General features: G+C 43.0%; 2 protein-coding genes across 2 annotated transcripts in view; one reads left to right on the plus strand and one right to left on the minus strand.

Moving 5' to 3' along the window:
- fen1 (flap structure-specific endonuclease 1) overlaps positions 1–19,144 on the minus strand; it is a 210,552-nt gene that overhangs the window by 25,563 nt on the left and 165,845 nt on the right. The gene's annotated exons all lie outside the window — the stretch shown is intronic.
- Positions 9,409–18,829, plus strand: pdcd6 (programmed cell death 6). Its single transcript, XM_029148351.3, has 6 exons — positions 9,409–9,589; positions 12,425–12,486; positions 16,393–16,437; positions 17,327–17,485; positions 17,631–17,740; positions 18,205–18,829. Exons 1-6 carry the CDS (start codon positions 9,507–9,509, stop codon positions 18,301–18,303), a joined length of 558 nt encoding a protein of 185 aa, XP_029004184.1. The 5' UTR covers positions 9,409–9,506; the 3' UTR covers positions 18,304–18,829.

The following is a 19,144-nucleotide window of genomic DNA, read 5'->3' on the forward strand; positions in this document are numbered from 1 at the left end:
CATGGAGAGACGCCGATTAAGTAGAAATGTGGAAATGTCGATTACTATGATTACTGTATATATTTAAAATTAGATTATTTGTATAAGGCAACAATACACAAGTACCCAATTAAGATAAGTATTAATTTCTCCAGAAAGTATCACCAGCGGAATCAACAGTATCACTGACCTCACATCAGCCTCTGAGTCGCAGCGAGGTGCCACATGCATGAAGTCGTGCGTGTCCACTCAGCAGTGGCCGTGTTTTTGGTTCGTGGTCAAATTGTGGAAGCATGAGGTCAGTGTGTGACGTGTGATGGAAATTTTATATTATCCATTAATGTTGATCATTTTTATCATTGACGCGTTAATATCATTTTATTTATGCTCATACTTTTAAGTATTTGTTACAGTGACAGGTCATAAGTGTTTTTCTTACGATTGCTAGAAGCATCTGAGCAGGAGGCCCAGTTCTCTCTTTATTACCTTGTGAGGCGGTGTCTGACTTGGAGAAGGAACAAGGTACCCCTTGAGTGACACAACAAAGTTCCTCTTTCCCACCTCTGATTTTGCAAACTTAGCAAAAATGTCAACTGTCTAAATCATTTTCACGGACTTGTGGTCTGTTTCCTGACGTTAAGCTCATGTATGTCTAGAGAATGACCGGGAGGTGTTTGTGTTCGAGGAAGATGGTTATCTGGATGTCTTAAATACTCGGGACGGGAGATGTTGTCAGAGAACTGTGCTGTGCACCTTGCGTGAGCATCAAATTGTCCTCTCCACCCGGGTGTACTTATTGATTTTTGTTTGGTTTTCATATGCATATCTAGAAATACATTTACAAAGAGAAAGATTCTTCTCGTTATTGAGCCAGTCAGAAGCCCTCGTGGTAATTTTTCCAGAACAGACGTTACTGTGATTTAGTATCCGAGAAACAGAAGCTGTCGATCACCTTCAATCTAAGCGATCAGACAAACACGCACCGCATCCCTCCAAATGCATGAATGCATTTTAGCCACAGTTAAGTTACATTAAAGTAACACACTAAAAGGAAAAAGAAAGAAAAGATGAACAGTTTTGAGTCAATACAAATGTATTAACACAAACTAATTTTGAGAATTTAAAAGAAGAACATAAATACAAAACAGACTTAGATTGGCAACAGATTTTCGTCTGAAGGACTCCTTTGTCCACCCAACAGAAGCCCTGAGGAAGAGAGACATTGTTAATCACAGACGGCTGCACAGACTGTGGTTTGAATAAAATCTCTCAATGATTTTAAGCAGTGTAATTGTGGTGTTTGAATCACTCATGCTCGTCCAGGTTCACACATCATCCTGCATTTCTTTCCTCACCCAGCAGTCTGTGGAAGGCGTCCGCTGCAGTGGAGAAGACCCAGCTGAAAGAAACAAGCAGTGTGAGCAGTGCTTAGTAAGATTCAGCCCAAAAAGATTTTAGAACCTAATATGGACATAAAACAGGCATTTAATTAAATTACATTTTCCTCCTTAGACTTTAAATAGATCTTGTTAGACAAGCGTTTCAGATGATGATGAACTTTTACTGATGGTGCAGAAGGTTTAAGCATTTGCGTCGCCATTTGTGTGTGTGTGCGTGCGTGTGTGTGTGTGTGTGTCTGCGTGTGTGCGAGCGCTTTCTTGTAGTTTAAAGCACCTCAGCGTGTCCATCGTGTCCACTGGCTCTGCCTCCTCCTCCTGCTCCTCTTCCTCTGGAGACCTACACAGACATACGGCAAACACAATGACTCACTTTAGTGACAATGACTATACTGTATCTGTATCCGTTCAGCAGTTGCTCTGTCTGTAACACTTACCTTGTTATGTCATCAAATGTGGACATGTCTATGACGATATCTAATGCACAGACGGAGAGAAACACATTCTGAACAGCTCTCAGCCTAATCAGTGCTTTTTTAAAATCATATTTATATTATATTCATTAAACCACAAGCAACTGCAGGTTTGTAGTGTAAAAGTGGGAACCAAAAGCCTCAACAGTGTGTTTCAACGCTCCAGAACCTCCCCCCTCGTTACCAGCTACAAAAATATCCTCCACAAAAGGTTCAGCTGTTATTGGACCTACATTCCCTGCAATGTCAACATCTGAATGTAAAAAAATGCTCATTTAGTTCATCTGGTCAACAGCAAGGGGTCAAATTTGGTACTTGCATCCACGGTGCTGAGCTCCAGTCTGTGGCTCCGTTAAAGCAGGTGACTCCAGCACCACCTCCTCCATCTGGAAGAAGGAACAAAACACTGGCGTGATGGTTCATTTGCATGAATGAGCTCTGTTGCAGTGGGCTGAGAGATGAAGAAACAGACTTAATGAACTAACACCCCAGTGATGGTAGAACTTAGATTACAGGATCTGACAGAGGACAACACGCTGCTGGTCTACATGCACATCTCTCTGGTTGTGGTTCTAGATAGATCACCCTCCTCAAAACACCTGTTTAGAAAGAGAGTCAAGAGGCTGAAGGTAGGAGTAGAGACATTAGGCCATATGTCGAGCTGGTTTCAGCCTCAGTGATGAACATTGTAAGTGGCAGAGAAGCAGAGGAGCGTGACCAGAATATAGAAACGGGAGCCAAGGGTCTCTGTGAGCAAAGTGAGCGCAGGCAGATGTAATTAGAGCAATCTGATCAAGTCCAAATGGACTGGATCAGCTGGTGGAGTTCACTGCTGACGTCGCTGAGAGCTGTGCAGCAGTTGCAGTGACAAAAAAGCACACACACACGCACACACACACACACACACACACACACACACACACACACACACACACGTGCACATTCACAGTCTGCTGCCAAAGCAATGAGTAAAGGTTTAGTGTCCAGACCCACGGCTCACCAGGACCCACCTGCAACAAATAATAGCGACTTATTAGCGAAATATTTTCTCCACGCTCTGTGAAAGCGCTTGCACATTCATAACTTATAATCAGATCATTAGTGATCTCACTTAAAGTGGTTGATTTGGACGCAACCAGCAAGTTTAAGTTGTCAGCAGGTTGTCTTTACCTTCACTGCTTTAAGTGTGTTTTAATGAGCCTAAATAGGATTTAATGTGGCGAGCATTTGCTCAAGCGTAGATTAAAAGGACGTTTTAAAGCGTTTAAGGCAGAAACCTTCAAACACAGCTGGTCGTTCGGGCGTTAACGTCTTTCAACGTCCACGTTGAGTGTTGTATGAGGTCTGGGCACCAGGGGGCGCTGTTAACCGGCTTCATCACACGCATGAGACCACTAAAAGACTGGGATGGAAACGTGTTCAGTGTTTATGGTTGAAGGAACGTAAAGGAAGAGGCTGGTGAATTTCTGCTAATGTAAAGTTCAACTTACCTTTTTTAGTAATCAATCACGTACTGGAACTGAGACGACGCGCACTGAACGCTGAACAGCCGTTATTCATTGAAACAACGTTTCTTTTAGTAAACGTTATCTGTGTTGAACTGCGATGCACCTGAACTTTTTACGACATCAACCGCGGCACAGCGGTTTCCTGTCTCAAATAATTAAATAATCCAATAAATACTCAATTTTGCATTTTGTCAGTCTTTTTCATTCAATTCAATAGCAATACCTTTTTTTCACCCTTAAATGGTTGATAGATGGTGTCAATCTCAGAGTGTGAAAACTAAATATAAACGGAGGCAGCTTGTTTTGTTAGAAGAAATTTTAATAACTGCTTGCCTAAAGTCATGTGCACATACAGTACTTTAAATCTAGATGTTCACTTAACTTGATTGAACAGTGTTTGATCTCTGTGTATTTACAGCAATGAGCAGAACCTAAAATAAGCCAGAAGGCCAAAACTGTCCGAGCTATGACTAAAACAGAACCAAGACAGCTGATGCTGGGATAAGTGTGGAGGACAATGCATGGAACACTCTACTGCTGACATAAGACCTTTAGGACATTATTATGTGAAACCAACTAGTGATGTCCTGTTTGCTCTGCAGTTAAGATGTTTATAACTACTGTTACAAACCAATCAAAGGAATGTGATGATAATTATGATATGATGATATATATGAAGGTTAAAAGGGACAAAAAAAAACTAGTATTAGTTCATCGCCCATGAAGTACTTACAGTAAAATGAAAATCTGAGCTTATGTGGATCATTTAAATTAGACTTACTGTAGAGTTAATTGATTGTGTGAATGTAAAATATGTATTTGTCTACATTGTACCCGCTGGAGGTCAGGATATTGCTTTACATAAGGTATACATAGAATCTTTCACACATTTGCTCTACGAACAGAAAAAAAACTCCCCCTTTTCCTTTAAATATGAACAGTTTTCTTGTTGTCATGCAGGTGGAGCCACTGGTTTGTGATGATGAGCAGTGGTGAAGCTGATCAGCTATGATGGGAAGGTGACTTATAGAATCCTAGGAGAGGGTAATGTCTACCTGTGTGGGGTCAGCTGGTTACAGTAACATTTATTATATAAAAGTGACCAGAAGTGAATGTGTTGTTTGTCTCTGATTGTCAGCTTGTCTCTTCTTCAGACCAATAAACTGGTTGTGAAGCTCAGAAAGCTTTTGATGAGACTTAAAAGACGCCACCACCTGGTTCTAATAATGTCATTTTCTCCTTGACAGAGCCTGCACTACTAACAAGCTGCCACAAGCTTTGTTATTGGAGCTGCATTCACTGCAAGGTCAGCATCAAGAAAGAACAAAACACGTGTGAGAGAGAGAGTGTGGGTAGTGGTCAAATATAGTCTCTCAGAGCAGATTAGAGAAAGAAGTGAGGGATACGTGAAGGGAAAAAAGTGGCGAGAGAACAGAAGAATCAATGAGCACTGTTGCAGTGGGTTTAAAGATCAGGAAGAGAGACAGATTTAATTGACTAACACTCCGGCGAAAACACTTTGATGGTAGAACTTTGATTATAGGAGCTGACAGAGGACTTAACACGCTGCTGGTCAGTGTCATGGAACCTTTGATACATGATTGAGAGAGATGCAAAACTTTAATGAGATGATACACGTCAGAGCTCAAAGTTCAGAATAACTTGAAGCTGGGAGTCAGGAGGGTAAACAGAACCAGAACCATGTGGTGCAGATGAAACTTGACATCAAGTCCAAGCCTTTGCTACTGTAAACTACTGTGCACTGTGTTGTTGGTTGACAGAATATAGTGGGACTCCAATCTATGGCACCTTTGTTCTGTTGGCTATCTGGATCTGAGGGTCTGCACAGGCCAGCCAACGTCTGCGACCACCACCTGCCCAAAGCATCAGAGGCGAATGATTACAGAATATCAGGCCTGACGACACACAGTGCAAATCCTTGGTGCTGACGTACGTGTCGTCTCCGTAGCTTGTTTCCAAAACTAAAAGGAGCCGCTCATGAGTCACTTTGTGTAAATTTAAATCAGTAACAACATCAAGTCCTTCCCACGGTTTGCCATTCTTGGATTTTGGACATCAGCAAATGAACATTTGGACAAAGAAAAATATTGTAAACCTGAACATTTGGCACTTTTCCACAGCACAAACAGAAAATCACTAGTGACGGGCCACATCAGCCAGGTGTCACCCCATCCACAGGAACGTTCTGATGCCACATGCTGCAGGGTCGTCTCTAGCTCGCCTGACTTCACATCCAGGATAAACACACAGTCCTGCTCTGCTCCAACTTCTATCTGTCAGTCTGAAAACAGTAACATATAGCCCATCCTACCCACCCCACCTGGAGGGCATGAATTCAGGTATTGTGTGCAATTTAAACCACAGACTGGGTATTACATGGTGTTAACAGATACAGACTAGCAAGAGGACACTCACTGGTCAATAGAGCGCATTGGTGCTTTACATCCACTGATCTCCTCCACCTCTGATGACCTCGCACGCACACAGAGAAATGATGTGTCATATATTAATAATCTGGTGTGTAAAACTTCAATTAACCTTTCATTAACTTGACTGGTGCAGATGCATATTGGCAGATATATTGGAATCACTGCATAACAGCTGAACAACGTGAACACAGAGATACTGGTGCAACGCAGAAGCCGATTTCCCTATGAAACTGCTCTGCATGTCTGTCTCTCAGGCTGCGGCTTCGAAAGGGATCAGCTCCCTCCAAATGCTTGTATAGAAAGAGAGTCAGGAGGTGCAATGTAGGAGTAGGGAACTGAAAGTGGAGCCAAGGAAATCTGTGGGCAAACTGAGCGCATGTAATTAGAACAAATCTGATCAAGTCCAAATGGACTGGATCAGCTGATGCAGTTCACTGCTGACGCTGCTGAGAGCTGTGCTGCAGCTCCAGTGACAAACAAGCACACACACGTGCACATTCACAGTCTGCTGCCAAAGCAATGAGTAAAGGTTTAGTGTCCAGACCCACGGCTAACCAGGACCCACCTGCAACAAGTAATAGCAACTTGGAAATCTTTTGTCCACGCTCTGTGAAAGCGCTTGCACATCCATAACTATCAGATCATCTGTATTCTTCCTTAAAGTTAACCTTCTCTAATGAGTCTAAATAGGATTCTGTGTTGAATTTGCTAGTATTTGCTCACATTTTAAAACATATAAGGCAGAAACCTCTGAGCACAGCTACTGTATTTCAGATGTTAACGTCTTTCTCTCACCCTCCATGTTGAGTGTGGTGTGAGGCCTGGGCGCCAGGGAGTGCTGTGAATCCACGGCTTCAATCACAAACTCAGCCTGCGAATAAACAGCATTACATGCATGAGATCACAAAGAAAAAAAAAGCTGAAAAGAAAACTCATGAAAATTTGTGCTCTGTGCACAAACAAAATGAAGACAAGACCTTTTGGTTTTGGTGGTAAACTATATGTGTTAGTGTGACTGACGTACATCCTGTCACTAGATGCGCGTCCCTATGCTTAAAGGTGTTATGAGGAGTGATGGATCTTAAACATAAACAACATAACATGAACTTTATAGATTATGCATTTTACCTGAAGCATCTCATAGGGGCTGGGTAGTCAGTCTACTCTGAGACCAAAGACCATGTCCTGAGCTCCAGCAGGTACAGGCTGTCAGTCACATCCAAAATTTTGACCGAATTAGTATATGTATATAGAGTATATGTTATGTTAAATAATAACGCCATACTTGTATCTGCACTGTTAGTCTTTGTGTTTAAAATATGCATTCATAACATTCAATGAGCCTCGTCAAAGAACAGAACACTGTAGGAATCCACTTATGGAATCTGCAAACATGAGAGGTTATGCATTAAATATGTGTGCGTGCAAACCTGTTAGTCCCAGGCATGTCGACGGGGATGCGTTTCAGCCTCTCAAAGGTCTGTTGAGCTTCCTCTGGAAAACAGAAATGGGCTTTCACACATCTCATCTTTGATGGATGTAAGGCATGAACAATGAGGGAACGAGTCCTGCAGTAATACAACACTTTATTTTCTCTTTATTTAAATTTTTTTGGCTTTTAAATTTTTTTTGGTAAAATAAAGTTGAATCAAAGAAAGATCTTTGTGTCACATGTTGTATTAAATGTAAATATATGAGATGATGGAGATGATGAACCCTACTATTCCATGTTTATGACTTAGATTACATCTTTCCACAATTGCTAGTCACAGCCTTTGGAAGTTCTATTCTGTTCCCCTGATGGATTGATTAAAATGACATTGCTATATCCAAGCGCCGCAACCGAGAACAAACAATGTACGACAACAAAGCTGTTTTCTTGGCTTCTCTAACAGCTTATCATCTCACATTGTATTTCACTGTTTTCATCAACCACGACAATAGCGCGAGTGCGTATCTGTCGGCAGCAATATCAGTGTGGGAGTGTAAAGCAAAACCAGATGAATGGAGACTGCTGAGTTGGGTATGATGATATTGCTCCTTCCCTGTTTTTATTAAGGGCCGTATAAGAAACACGCATTATGTTGTTGTGTTTTCACACCAAAACAGCATCGCTCTGCATTCTACATTTCACATATCAGTATTTGCCAATTCACTTTACTACTCGATTTCATAGATATTAAACCAGACTACATACAAAGTTTCTTCCTTTGTCTCACTTATCAGGACATTGCAGGATATTTTTTGCATTAAACGAAACATAAAGAAGCGCTGCAACCGTTTCTAGTGTTTGTGTGTCTGCTTGTTCCTTTTCTTTCATCAAGAAGGAAGTCGCACTGCCGGTGGAAAGCTATAACCACTCCATACTGCAACTGGGGACAGGTAGAGAGAACTGAGAGCTTAGCAGGTGAGATTGTTGTGGAGGAATTTCAGTTGTCACACAGTCCAGAATGTTCCCGCTGTAAAAAAAAAATGAAAAAAACTTGCTAAAACATCATTGTGTGTGTAATAAAGGCTAATTCATACAATATAGGTTTTATTTATAAGAGCACAATTGTTTGTGATTATTAATACAAGATTATTAGTATTAGATAGTTAAAAAACTACCACAATGCTAATGTGTTAGTACACAAGGATGATTAAATTTAGAATAACCTTTACTGGCCTCTGTTTTTGTTTCACAACTATTAGTGTCTGTTGTTCAACAAATCATGACTAGACTATAATTATAGTAACAGAAGCAGAAAACTGTTTATACTTTATACAAACGTTCCTTTGTTTGAATTAGTTTGATCTTTGTACATGAGGTCTACCTCTATAGACTGTATTTGTGTTTATCCAAATATGTGCGCGTTGAGTATTGAGTTTGTGTACCTCATCACATTCATTCTATTCACATGCTAGTAATTAAACTATACTTTTCATGTAAACGTAATTTTCATGTGTAGTACTTTCTTTCGATGTTTGTCTGACTTCTGCTTTGAGAAGCTCTCTGCGATTAACTTCGATTCCTTTGGTGGCTGCTAACCGAGATCCCAAAGCACATTTAGCATTCTGAACAGTGGGACGTTACCCTAATGATCTGGCTTTATTAAAATATGTTTTAAACTCGTCAAATTGTGGAAGAACATTCACTATAGATCTGAAGGACATCTGGGTAGTAAAACATTTTCCAGTGTTTATGGTTGCATCCAAAAGGTAAAGAAAACCTGATGATCTATCGTGAGATTCCCCAATGTCGCACTTGATCAATCAGATACTGAGATTCCTAGCATTAAACATAAACAGTCGTGATATATTCACAAACAAGAAAATAAAACAATTTATCTTCTAATAAACATACAGTAATATGTGTGTTGAACTGCGATGCAACTGAAATATTCAATATTTTACTATGGCAAAGCTTTAATATGTTGCCAGAATAGCTAGAATACAACAAATGGTTAATTAATAGTTAATTAATGATAAAAAATATTCACCCTGGTTTAGCCTAAATTGTCATAGCGGCTATTTTTACTCAATCGAAAGGGAGGGAAATGAGACGTCACTGAGGGGGGAGGAGTCTGAGTCCTCGGCCACGCCCTCCAGAAGGCAGGGCGGTGGAGTCTGACTGGAGCCGCTGAAAGGAGAAACTACAGCGGGAGGAAACGCAGGCTGTCGGTCGTTCTAGCACAATTTTGACAGCGCTTTTGCTTTAAAATGGCGTGTCACAGTCCGTACAGAGCTCCCCCGCACATCAACGCTCCTCCGGACCAAGGGTTTTTGTGGAATATCTTCCAGAGGTGAGTAAAGAGGGGAAGAAAAAAACCACACGGCGTGTGTTTCGGCGCATTGAAAAGTGCTGTCGTTCACGGGGACGGAGAGCGGAGTGGGCTGCGTGGCGACGAGGCGCGTTTCATTCCCACAGCTCGTGCTTTTTTTTCAGAACTTCCCGTGTTGTGTTGCATATGTTGTGTCCCTTTAACTGTTTACGACCGCCAGCCGGAGCTCCGCAGTGACATTAGTGATTTATCGGGTTCGAGGGTGCCTCTCTCTCACTCACGGAGCTTCCTGGAAATACTTCCACACGTCGTACTGTACAGTAGCAAGTACACGTCACCGAGCGGCTCACTTCTCAGACACACAACACAACACAACACAACACAACACAACACAACACACAGCAGCTTGATGTACGTGCTCGGCTGTTTAATAAGTAGGCAGAGGACCGTCTACTGCACCACAAAGTCTTCACAAACTGATGTCCAGGGACCTCCAGGAGTCCTTGAACGCCTCAGGCTCTCCTGTCAAAAGACTAGACTTAGAGAATAATTGACGTATGTCCCTGCTCCTCTCTGCACCAAGTCAGCAAACATCAGCCTCTCATTTAGTTTCCTTACAGAAATCTGACCTCTGTGCGTCTGTTTATGGGACAATGGAAGGCTGTTTGACAATAATTAGGATCATGTGTTGAGTCGTTGCATCGGTGGCAGCCGCTCACAGTCACATCTCCCAGTGTCACCGCCGCGTGGGTCAGAAGTGTGTCAGCATCTGAGAAGGTCATCGTAGCAGACGGGGAGCGGAGTAGTTGATATGCCTTGGCCCGTGGTCATAGTAAGCTATGGAGTTACATAATACTGCAGCGCCGCTTTGCTTTCTCACAACATTGAGATGCTGCAGGCAGTGCATGGCTTGAATCACGCTAACGCTGAATTATTTATACACAGCACGCTGCAAAGCCCATTGGAAATCAGGTCAAGTGTAAACATTTCGTCTGATGCGATGCTCGTATTGATTCTCCTTTGTCTTCCTCTCATCCTCGTGACCAAGGCTGTGGTGTGTACACGTTGAGTCATCAGTATGTTATTATGACTTATATGACCACACACAGTCACCTCTCACATGAACAGTGTTTCGCCTCCTCTGTCGCCCTTTGGCCGGTTTCTGTCGGAGCACCGTTGGAATCCCCTCAGTCACGTGATCTCAGTCAGCGGAGGACGCCTCTCTCCCTCTCCTTCACATTCACACACACGTACACATACCTTCCAGTCTATGACTCACTGTCCCACTGTTGCACAGCTTTGGGCAATTCACTCAACTTGAGCCACACACTGCTACGTGAACACACTCATTTCATTGTCCGTCTCTCCCCAGTGGTGGGTGACATTATTCTGCAGTTTTTCTCAAATATTGCTCTAAGCTGAGGCTAGAACCGCGTAGGAATGTCTGTCTAACTGGGAACAGATTCACTTCACGACTCCAAACAGGAAAAGCAACAGTGGAAACGGACTCTTGGACAACTTGCAAGGTTTTGTGAATGCGGCCTTAATTTAGAAACGTTCCTTTCTCTCCACTTTAGGAGCGTTAATATGGAAAGTAGGGCAGGTCTTGTTCCCCAAGCCATATTCCAACCTGATTGCTTAGTAGGAAACTTTGAATCACGGGAAAATGGAGGCAGCTTCAGTGACTGGGCCGTGGTTTTAAGCTCAAGCCACTGATTTACAGGCACTTCCTGTTTCGCTGCACTGAGACCGACACGCCAGATGGTTTGATTCTCTCGTGCTGTAGGCGAGACGGACTTTTAATGACGTCGTGACTGTTTTAAAACTCGAAAACGCAGCTTCACCTGAGGCTGAGTGAATGCGTTAGACTAAGGAAGTTGATAAATGGACAGAGACTCGACTCTACACACTGGCGTCTTTTAGTTAATCCGTGTTTGTTAAAGGCTGTGGAGCCCACCGCCCCCATTAACCCAACCACCCCTCACTTCCACCGTGACAACGCTCTTATTATATACTAGCAGGCAATGAGCAGAGCTGTTTTCTCTCCAAGGACGGGCAGGTCTCCTTATACATACCTCTACAGCATACACCCCTTCACTGAGACCTAAAGCTGAGCGCCACCCCTTAATGGAGGCTGTGGACGGAGCATATGAGGCGTCACAGCTGTGAGTGGAAACCCAGCGCTGTTTTTTCCATCTGGGAGGGGGTTCCCGTCTCTTTCCCCTCGCTCTGCTCTGGAGGATTTCACGAGTGTTGACACATTGGAGCAGGCAGGTCGCTAAGGAACGGCTGAGTCACTGGACGTTCGGCTGCATGTCGTAACTGTGAAGCCTGCGGCGCGTCATAACCCCACCTGTTAACGCCTGACTCAGAAATGCTCATGGCTAATTGAGGAGCTTCATAAACATGCCTTCATGCTCACGCTGCCAAATGGGCAACATTTAGAGAGGTGATTTAGCAAGTGAAAGAAAATGTAATTCTAGAACAGATAGTTTTAGCTTTAATGAGGTCATGACACGTGTTAAACGTAGTTCGATGATGCGCCTGGAAAGTATTTCTGCTTTTTTACAGTGACTGTGATAAACTAGCACAAACGCTGTGTGAGTGGTTGCCAGCATTAACCTCCACTTTGTTCCCTCCAGATCAACACATACACACACATTGTGTTGTCTGGCTGGTCTCCCGGGAGCTCGTCTACTTGCTCGTGCCGTTAATAGAGCTCCATTCATTTCCAGGGGACTGTTGATGTAGTAACATGTGAGCGGGAGGATAAAGTTTCAGCTGGCGAGTGCTGGTTTTATGTGTTGGAGTGTGTGGTTCATGCAGCCGGTATCTAATCTCTGCTTGCCTCCCCAGGGTTGACAAGGACCGGAGCGGAGTGATATCAGACTCGGAGCTTCAGCAGGCCTTATCAAATGGTTCGTTACACTTTTTTTTTTTCTCTAAAATCCCACCACCTCTAATTACGTTTCACATTTCTGACCATTTGCGCTTTGATTTTTATCTCCCTCGCTTTCCTCATCTTTGATTCTCTTTTCTCCTCCCAGCTTCCCCGTGTTCCCTCCCTAGTCTCCTCGCCACACATCATTTCCCTGCGTCTCTCTTTGATTTAGCCGAGACTTAGGAGAAAATGGATTGGGGGGCTTATTTTTATCCCAGAGTGGAAGGTGAAGGGAGTAAAGTTCTAGTCTCAAGACAAAAAAGAAGCAGGTGAAAAGTCTCAGTTTGGCCTCACAGCACACACTCATACAGTGGATGTCCTGTTGTCCCTGTGATGGCGGCCAGCGAAGCGCTTTAACAGCAGTAGGGCAGTTGTGTGCACATGAACATGGAAAATCATTACCACAAACAGCGATCGGGGAGAAAACCTTGTGCTTTTTGAGGTGGAGAATTTACTGGTAAAAGGCGAAAGAATGTCAAGGAAAGATTGATTAAAATGATTAGTCTAATAAACTGAGGGTTTAAAAGCTGAGGGTAAAAGCTGCAAGTGAAGAATTTCCAGCGGTTCCTACTCCTGTTTAATCTGTGTCGAGGAGGAATCAAACACGTTTAATGGTTCAGTTCCCTGTGGACCTGTTAAAACATTAAACCAGATTTATGAGTCCATACGGCCGTTTAGTGAGCATTCAGCAAACGATACATGTCGTGGTCTGTGTTCTTGCGTGGACCGAGGACAGCTGTGAAAAACCCATATCCGTGGCCGCACACGCACAGCCCCAGCATCATCGCTCCTTGACCTTGCTTCCAACGAGTCCACTGGGTCGAAATACGGTAATGATTAATGGGGTGTGCATTTCAGAGCACGCTCTGCCCAGAAGCCGGAGCACAGGTTAAAGTTGGGGGGATTCTCATTAAAATAACATGCGCTTCCTATAGTGTAACACTGGGACAGATTCTCGTAGACTTCTGAGCAAGTTGCTTCACAGAAAAGAGTGAAGCCCGCAGCAGCAGTGAGGGAAGCTGATATCAGACTGCGCAGTGGCTCTGGCACAGCATACTGATCGTCCTCAGCGTATACTTGTGCTTTTCTCCACAATGTGTGTGAGTTGTCGGCATCGTCTGCGCTCATCAAGCCAGCGAGTAGTCTTGTTTTCACAGACCTGTGCAGACGTACAGTACATGCTCCTTGGTGTGAGTGTGTGTGTGTGCGCGCGTGTGTGTGTGTGTATATGTGTATATGTGCGTGTGTGTGTGAGATGGCAGGTCTCCCAGTCCAGTCTGTGCCAGTTCATTAGGCTCATTGTGACACGGAGCAGAGCCAGCGAAGCCGAACATGCTGCATTGCATCCTGTCCTGCAGTTCACTCGCTGCAGCCGCCAAACACTGCCGCTGTGTATGGTGGCCCTTCCTTCAAGTGCTATTTTAACTTGCTTCGGTTGTACACCGTCAGCCTCGCTCTGTCTGAAGGCTGCTGCCGTCCCTCCCGACCTTGTTCTTCTTCATCCACCTCTTCTGTTCCCCTCTGCATAGTTAAAAGTCCCGAGGCCCTGGAGGCTGGGCTTGTTGCTGTTTACTCTCCTCCATCCTCTGCTGATCGTGCACCACACACTCTTCCTCCCTCTTATCTCGCTTTCCAGTGCTCTGCCTTCAGTGCCTGTATTTTTGCATTTACGGTGTTCACTGTAACATGTCCTCTTATCTTTCGCTGAGTGCCAAGTCTTTTTGTTGTCGTGCTGAAAAATCTGCCAACACGATAGAATATTTAAAACAGTTTCCAACTTGAATGTTTTGATACTTTGGAGTGCTCTCTGTGAGATAATGCCACTTTTTCGAGCATTTCAAAGGATCTCTTTCAACTGGCAGGTTATTATTTCACTTAATTCCTCTGTGAGACTGGATGACTTTCAAGATTGATTCTTGCCGCACCTCCGTTCCTCTCCATTTGTCCTCACTCTCCTCCTCCCTCTCCCTGTCCCTAATGTACAACCACTGATGATTGGCTCTGGATCTAATACCTTTATAGTTGCACCATTTGCTGTAAGTATATAATTTTTATCCTCCCGTCATGCAGCAGTGAACAGATATTGTACCGTCTTGCTGTCGTGCACCCCTACTCACCCACGTACAGATTTATGCTTCTCCTTCAGTTACCTTTTTAAGTGTGTAGGACCAGTAATAGCCATTGAAAGTGTGGACCCGACTGAGAGAGCACATGGTTGCTGTCTGTAAAAACCTCTTTATGTGTCGCGTGTGTGTATAAACGTGTCTGTGAGCTGTACATATATTTTTATACTGTGGTCAGTTGACTGTTTTCCACCCGCCGCCTGTCTCTGCCCTCCCTGCACCACTGGCAGTGAAGCTCCCCAGTGTGAGAGCCCAGTGTGCGGACTGGACAGAGGGTGCATTGTCCCAGTTGGCAGTCAGAGGCAAACACAGACGTACGTAAACATGCCAGCTAATGCTGAGCACCCCGCACAGAGCCGCAGACTGTCTTGGGCACATTGGTGACGTCACAGTTAGCTACCGGTGTGAAGTGTGTGTGTGTGTGTGTGTGTGTGTGTGTGTTGGTAGACAGAGTTGGTGCGAGTGGAATATTCTAAAGCTCCTGGAGTACTTGTCTGTGTGAGCATCAAACTGGGAAGGCGATGGCACCAGCCCACGGGGAGGTGTATGTCGACATCCAGTCTCAGAGTAGATTAACGTGATGGTGGTGGTTTACAGGCTGGCTCACTGACGGAGTCACGCCTCAAGCTTCACCATGAGGGTGCTTTAAAAATACATGGAAGCTTGTTTTGTTGTGGGATTTTGTACCAGGGCACTTCAGTGATGTGAGAGCACAAATATGGTGATTATTGCATTATTCATTAGTTCTGTTGAGGCTCCTGTTGCGAAGGGGGGGAGGTCTGGGCTCAAGAGTGTGCCACTGATTTAAGTGTGTCCTGGGTCTGAGTCAATAAATCCCCGTTTGCAGAACTGATCACTAATGCCAATTGTCGTAAGTGGAATTTCAGATCAGAGTTCCAGTATAACATGTAGGGAGGGATCTAATGTGTAGCTTCAGGTCCCAAAACAGCTTCACTGTAGTACTAGAAAATCACACTTATTAATATAAGAAAACATGCTGATGTGTTCTGAAGTGGAAGTAAAACTATATCATCAATAAAATAAAATATTTTTCTAATATTTTTCTTAAAGAGCACTTTATCTAAGATCTTAGACTTGCTTTGCTGACAGACAATGCTCAAAATGTTCACCTAATGCCATCTAAATGTTAATACTGCAAGTGCTTTATTAGTCTGCTGATAGGATTGAGAGGAGAAATGTGCTAAAGAGCATAGTTTACTAAGGACGGCATTAAATATAAATGGCCAATATTCAACTCTCTCGCGTCTCTTCTGGCGTTGCCTTTGCTCATCTGACTTTCTCTCTGCCTTTTGCATTTCGGTCCTTCTCTTTCATGTTTCTTTGAAATTCTCTCGCTTGCCTCCTCTCCGCTGCATCCTCCCACACTTACTCCTCTTTATTGTGGTCTTGACTTAGAGGCCTGTCTGGAATAAAGTGAGGCGGTGAGTCAGCAGGCATTTCCTTTTGATAATTCCCCGATAAATCTCTCTGTCTTAGAACGGAGTGTGAAGAAGGCTGTAAAGTATAAACGCTCGGTTAAACCCGTGGTGCAAAATTTTTGTTCTGACCATAGAAACAGGTATATTCTAAAGTATTTCAAGACTTGGCATTTAAGATTAAAAGGTGTTTTTTGCTCATTTTCTAGAATAATAAAGAAGATATTTCATCTTTCATATTGTGACAAAGTAAATAAATTTTCAGTCATGGTCTGTATGGTTTCATTGGTGTGTAACCATCATTGGTCTTTTTCTGTCTCACAGGCACATGGACTCCTTTCAACCCTGTGACAGTTCGCTCCATCATATGTAAGTATGCGCTGACAGTGACGCAGCCGTCGTTCGCCACAGCCGCCTGTTTGTTCACATGCTTTGTGTTGTTTATTTGCCTTATCTCCATGACAACCAGATAAACCAATTCTGCTCTGAATTGAGTGAGGTCACAGGCAAACTCGTTTCTAACTTCATTAAGCAAGGGTTTAGTGGAAACTGCAGGCAGCCCTTAATAAAAGGAGCAGGACCAGAGCTTTACAAAGGAAATGAGGAATAGCGTCTTGAAAAGCAGCTGCTGATTGCCTCCGACTTCAAATGTAAATCTGTCCAACACTCTTTAGACAGTTACGATGTAGCTGAAGCAAAAGAAGAACTCTATTCTACTGCACAATGGGTGTGAAGGTCAGACTGTACACTAACAAACCCAAACTGATTTATTGTTTATGGTTGTTAGTGCATGCACTGGATCTTTTACTGCCTCCCTTATGCTCAGTAGAACCACAGCTTCTCGTCAAAAATATTGTAAAAATGTCTTTATCTGGATCTCGTATGTACTCTCCCTGTGTTTGCTGTCTGACTTGCAGAGTAAATCCCTCTAATTCCTTTGCCTCCCTTTTCCCACTGTACTGTAATCTTTAAATCCATTGTTTAATAGTCCCCCAGCAGGAAGCATATCCTGCGATAAAACTCCCTTTGTTGGGAGGTAATTGGATTGAACCGCATGGGGGTGACGAGTGGAGCATTGACGGGTTGTATTAAGCAGTTTCCCGTCTTGTGAGACAGGAGTTAGTCAAGTGTGAGCAGCCTCCATCCGTCCCACTGTTCACGATCCACAGTTCTGTGACCGTGCTTTAAAAACTGCAATCTGTCTCAGCCCATATTGTGGTGTTGGTGTGTGTCACAACATTGCTGCTCTTTCCTTCAGCCATGTTTGACAGGGAGAATAAAGGCGGGGTGAACTTCAACGAGTTTGCCGGCGTGTGGAAGTACATCACAGATTGGCAGAACATCTTCAGGACCTATGACAGAGACAACTCTGGCTTCATAGACAAGATCGAGCTCAAGCAGGCACTGACTGGATTTGGTGAGTAGCCCAGTATGCATATTTCTTTAGATGTTCCTGGAAGCAGTAATTCTACATCCTAACATGTCTCAGCTACCTCTGCCTGTTGTTGAAAGTTAAAATCTTAATCATGATCTTCAACTGATGATTGTGTTGTTGTGTACAGGCTATCGTTTATCAGACCAGTTCTACGGCACGCTGATAGAGAAGTTTGATCGCCAGAGGAAGGGACAGGTGGCCTTTGATGACTTTATTCAGTGCTGTATTGTACTTCAGGTAACTTGCATCTAAATCTAAACATTTACAATATACGCGTAAATACACAGACAATGTCGTCAGGTTTAGGACTTGAACCACTGTAGCAATTTATTATTTAGCAAGAGGCTAAAGAATTTTTTTTGTTGTCCTTATAAAAATAGATTAAAAAATACATCAAACTTCCACTTGAGCTGTTTTGTACTCTTTCAGTAATTTCATGCTCATAGTGGAAAATACAGAACTGTGACTGCAGCCTTTCTCTCTTAATGTGTTACTCCTTATGCCATCAGAACATTTCTAAAGCAGGGCAGCCATTCGTTTTGCTCTAAATGACTGACCTCATGTAGATGTAGTAGTCAGCGTTGTAGAAGTACAACAGTAAATGTAAAGACACTTGCACTTGATGGCCTAATCTATAGAAATAATTGTTAACCTTTGGATACTGCATTGCTGAATGTCACCGTGTTCCCTTCTTCACACAGAGGTTGACTGATGTGTTCAGGCGGTACGATACAGACCAGGATGGCTGGATTCAGGTTTCATATGAACAGTATCTATCCATGGTCTTCAATATAGTATAACGCACACTGAGCGCCACAGAAGAGCACAACTGGACACAACTGTGCCAAATCTACCGGCGCCACCGGGATGTCTGCCATAGTTGACACTACAAGATTTTTTTTAACGTCTAGGTTTTCGCCCCGGTTGGGCCGTTTCACGCCAAATGAAATAAAACTGATCTGAGAAATATCAAAACCTTTTTGTAAGGTTGTAATATTCTTCATATTTCAGTATTTATCTGGAAGTCCTATAGAGCTTAATGTGTTTAAAAAAATCTTGTAGTGTTTTGTTTTTTGTCTTGAATGATGTTGGAGGTCATAGATTGGGGAATATTATGGACACATGTCTTGTCTGTTATTGTCTACAAACTTTTAAATGTCTTAATGTTAATGGATACAATTAAAAATATCTCAGTTGAGAGTAAAAATGCATTGTAAATATGATTTATGGTGCATTGCATGCTTTTCAGGGAAGCCTTGACCCACATTGAAGCATGCAGTCCTCTTCTCTTGTCTTTTCCTTGGCCCTGTTTTGCTCAAAGCCATGTTTACAAAAACTGTGAAAGCAGGTATTCTGCTTTGAGATTCATTGACATGCCAGCTTACATGCCATGTTTGTACGAATTTAACAGCAAATCCTCAAATGTTACGACATATAATTTCTCGTAGAGGGTAAGCATATTGCCTTTAGTTTGTCTTATTATTTTGTGCATGATGCCTTAAACTCTGTAAAAATAACACAAAAGCGAAATCTTTTATTAAAAAAAAAATCAAATCTGATGATTCCGCTTTCATTATTTAAAGATTAAAACTTCACCTCTCTAAATGAAAACTTAATGCATTTTGATAAACAGTGTATTAC

This window comes from Betta splendens, chromosome 4, assembly GCF_900634795.4.
Source record: "Betta splendens chromosome 4, fBetSpl5.4, whole genome shotgun sequence".
NCBI lineage: Eukaryota > Metazoa > Chordata > Actinopteri > Anabantiformes > Osphronemidae > Betta > Betta splendens.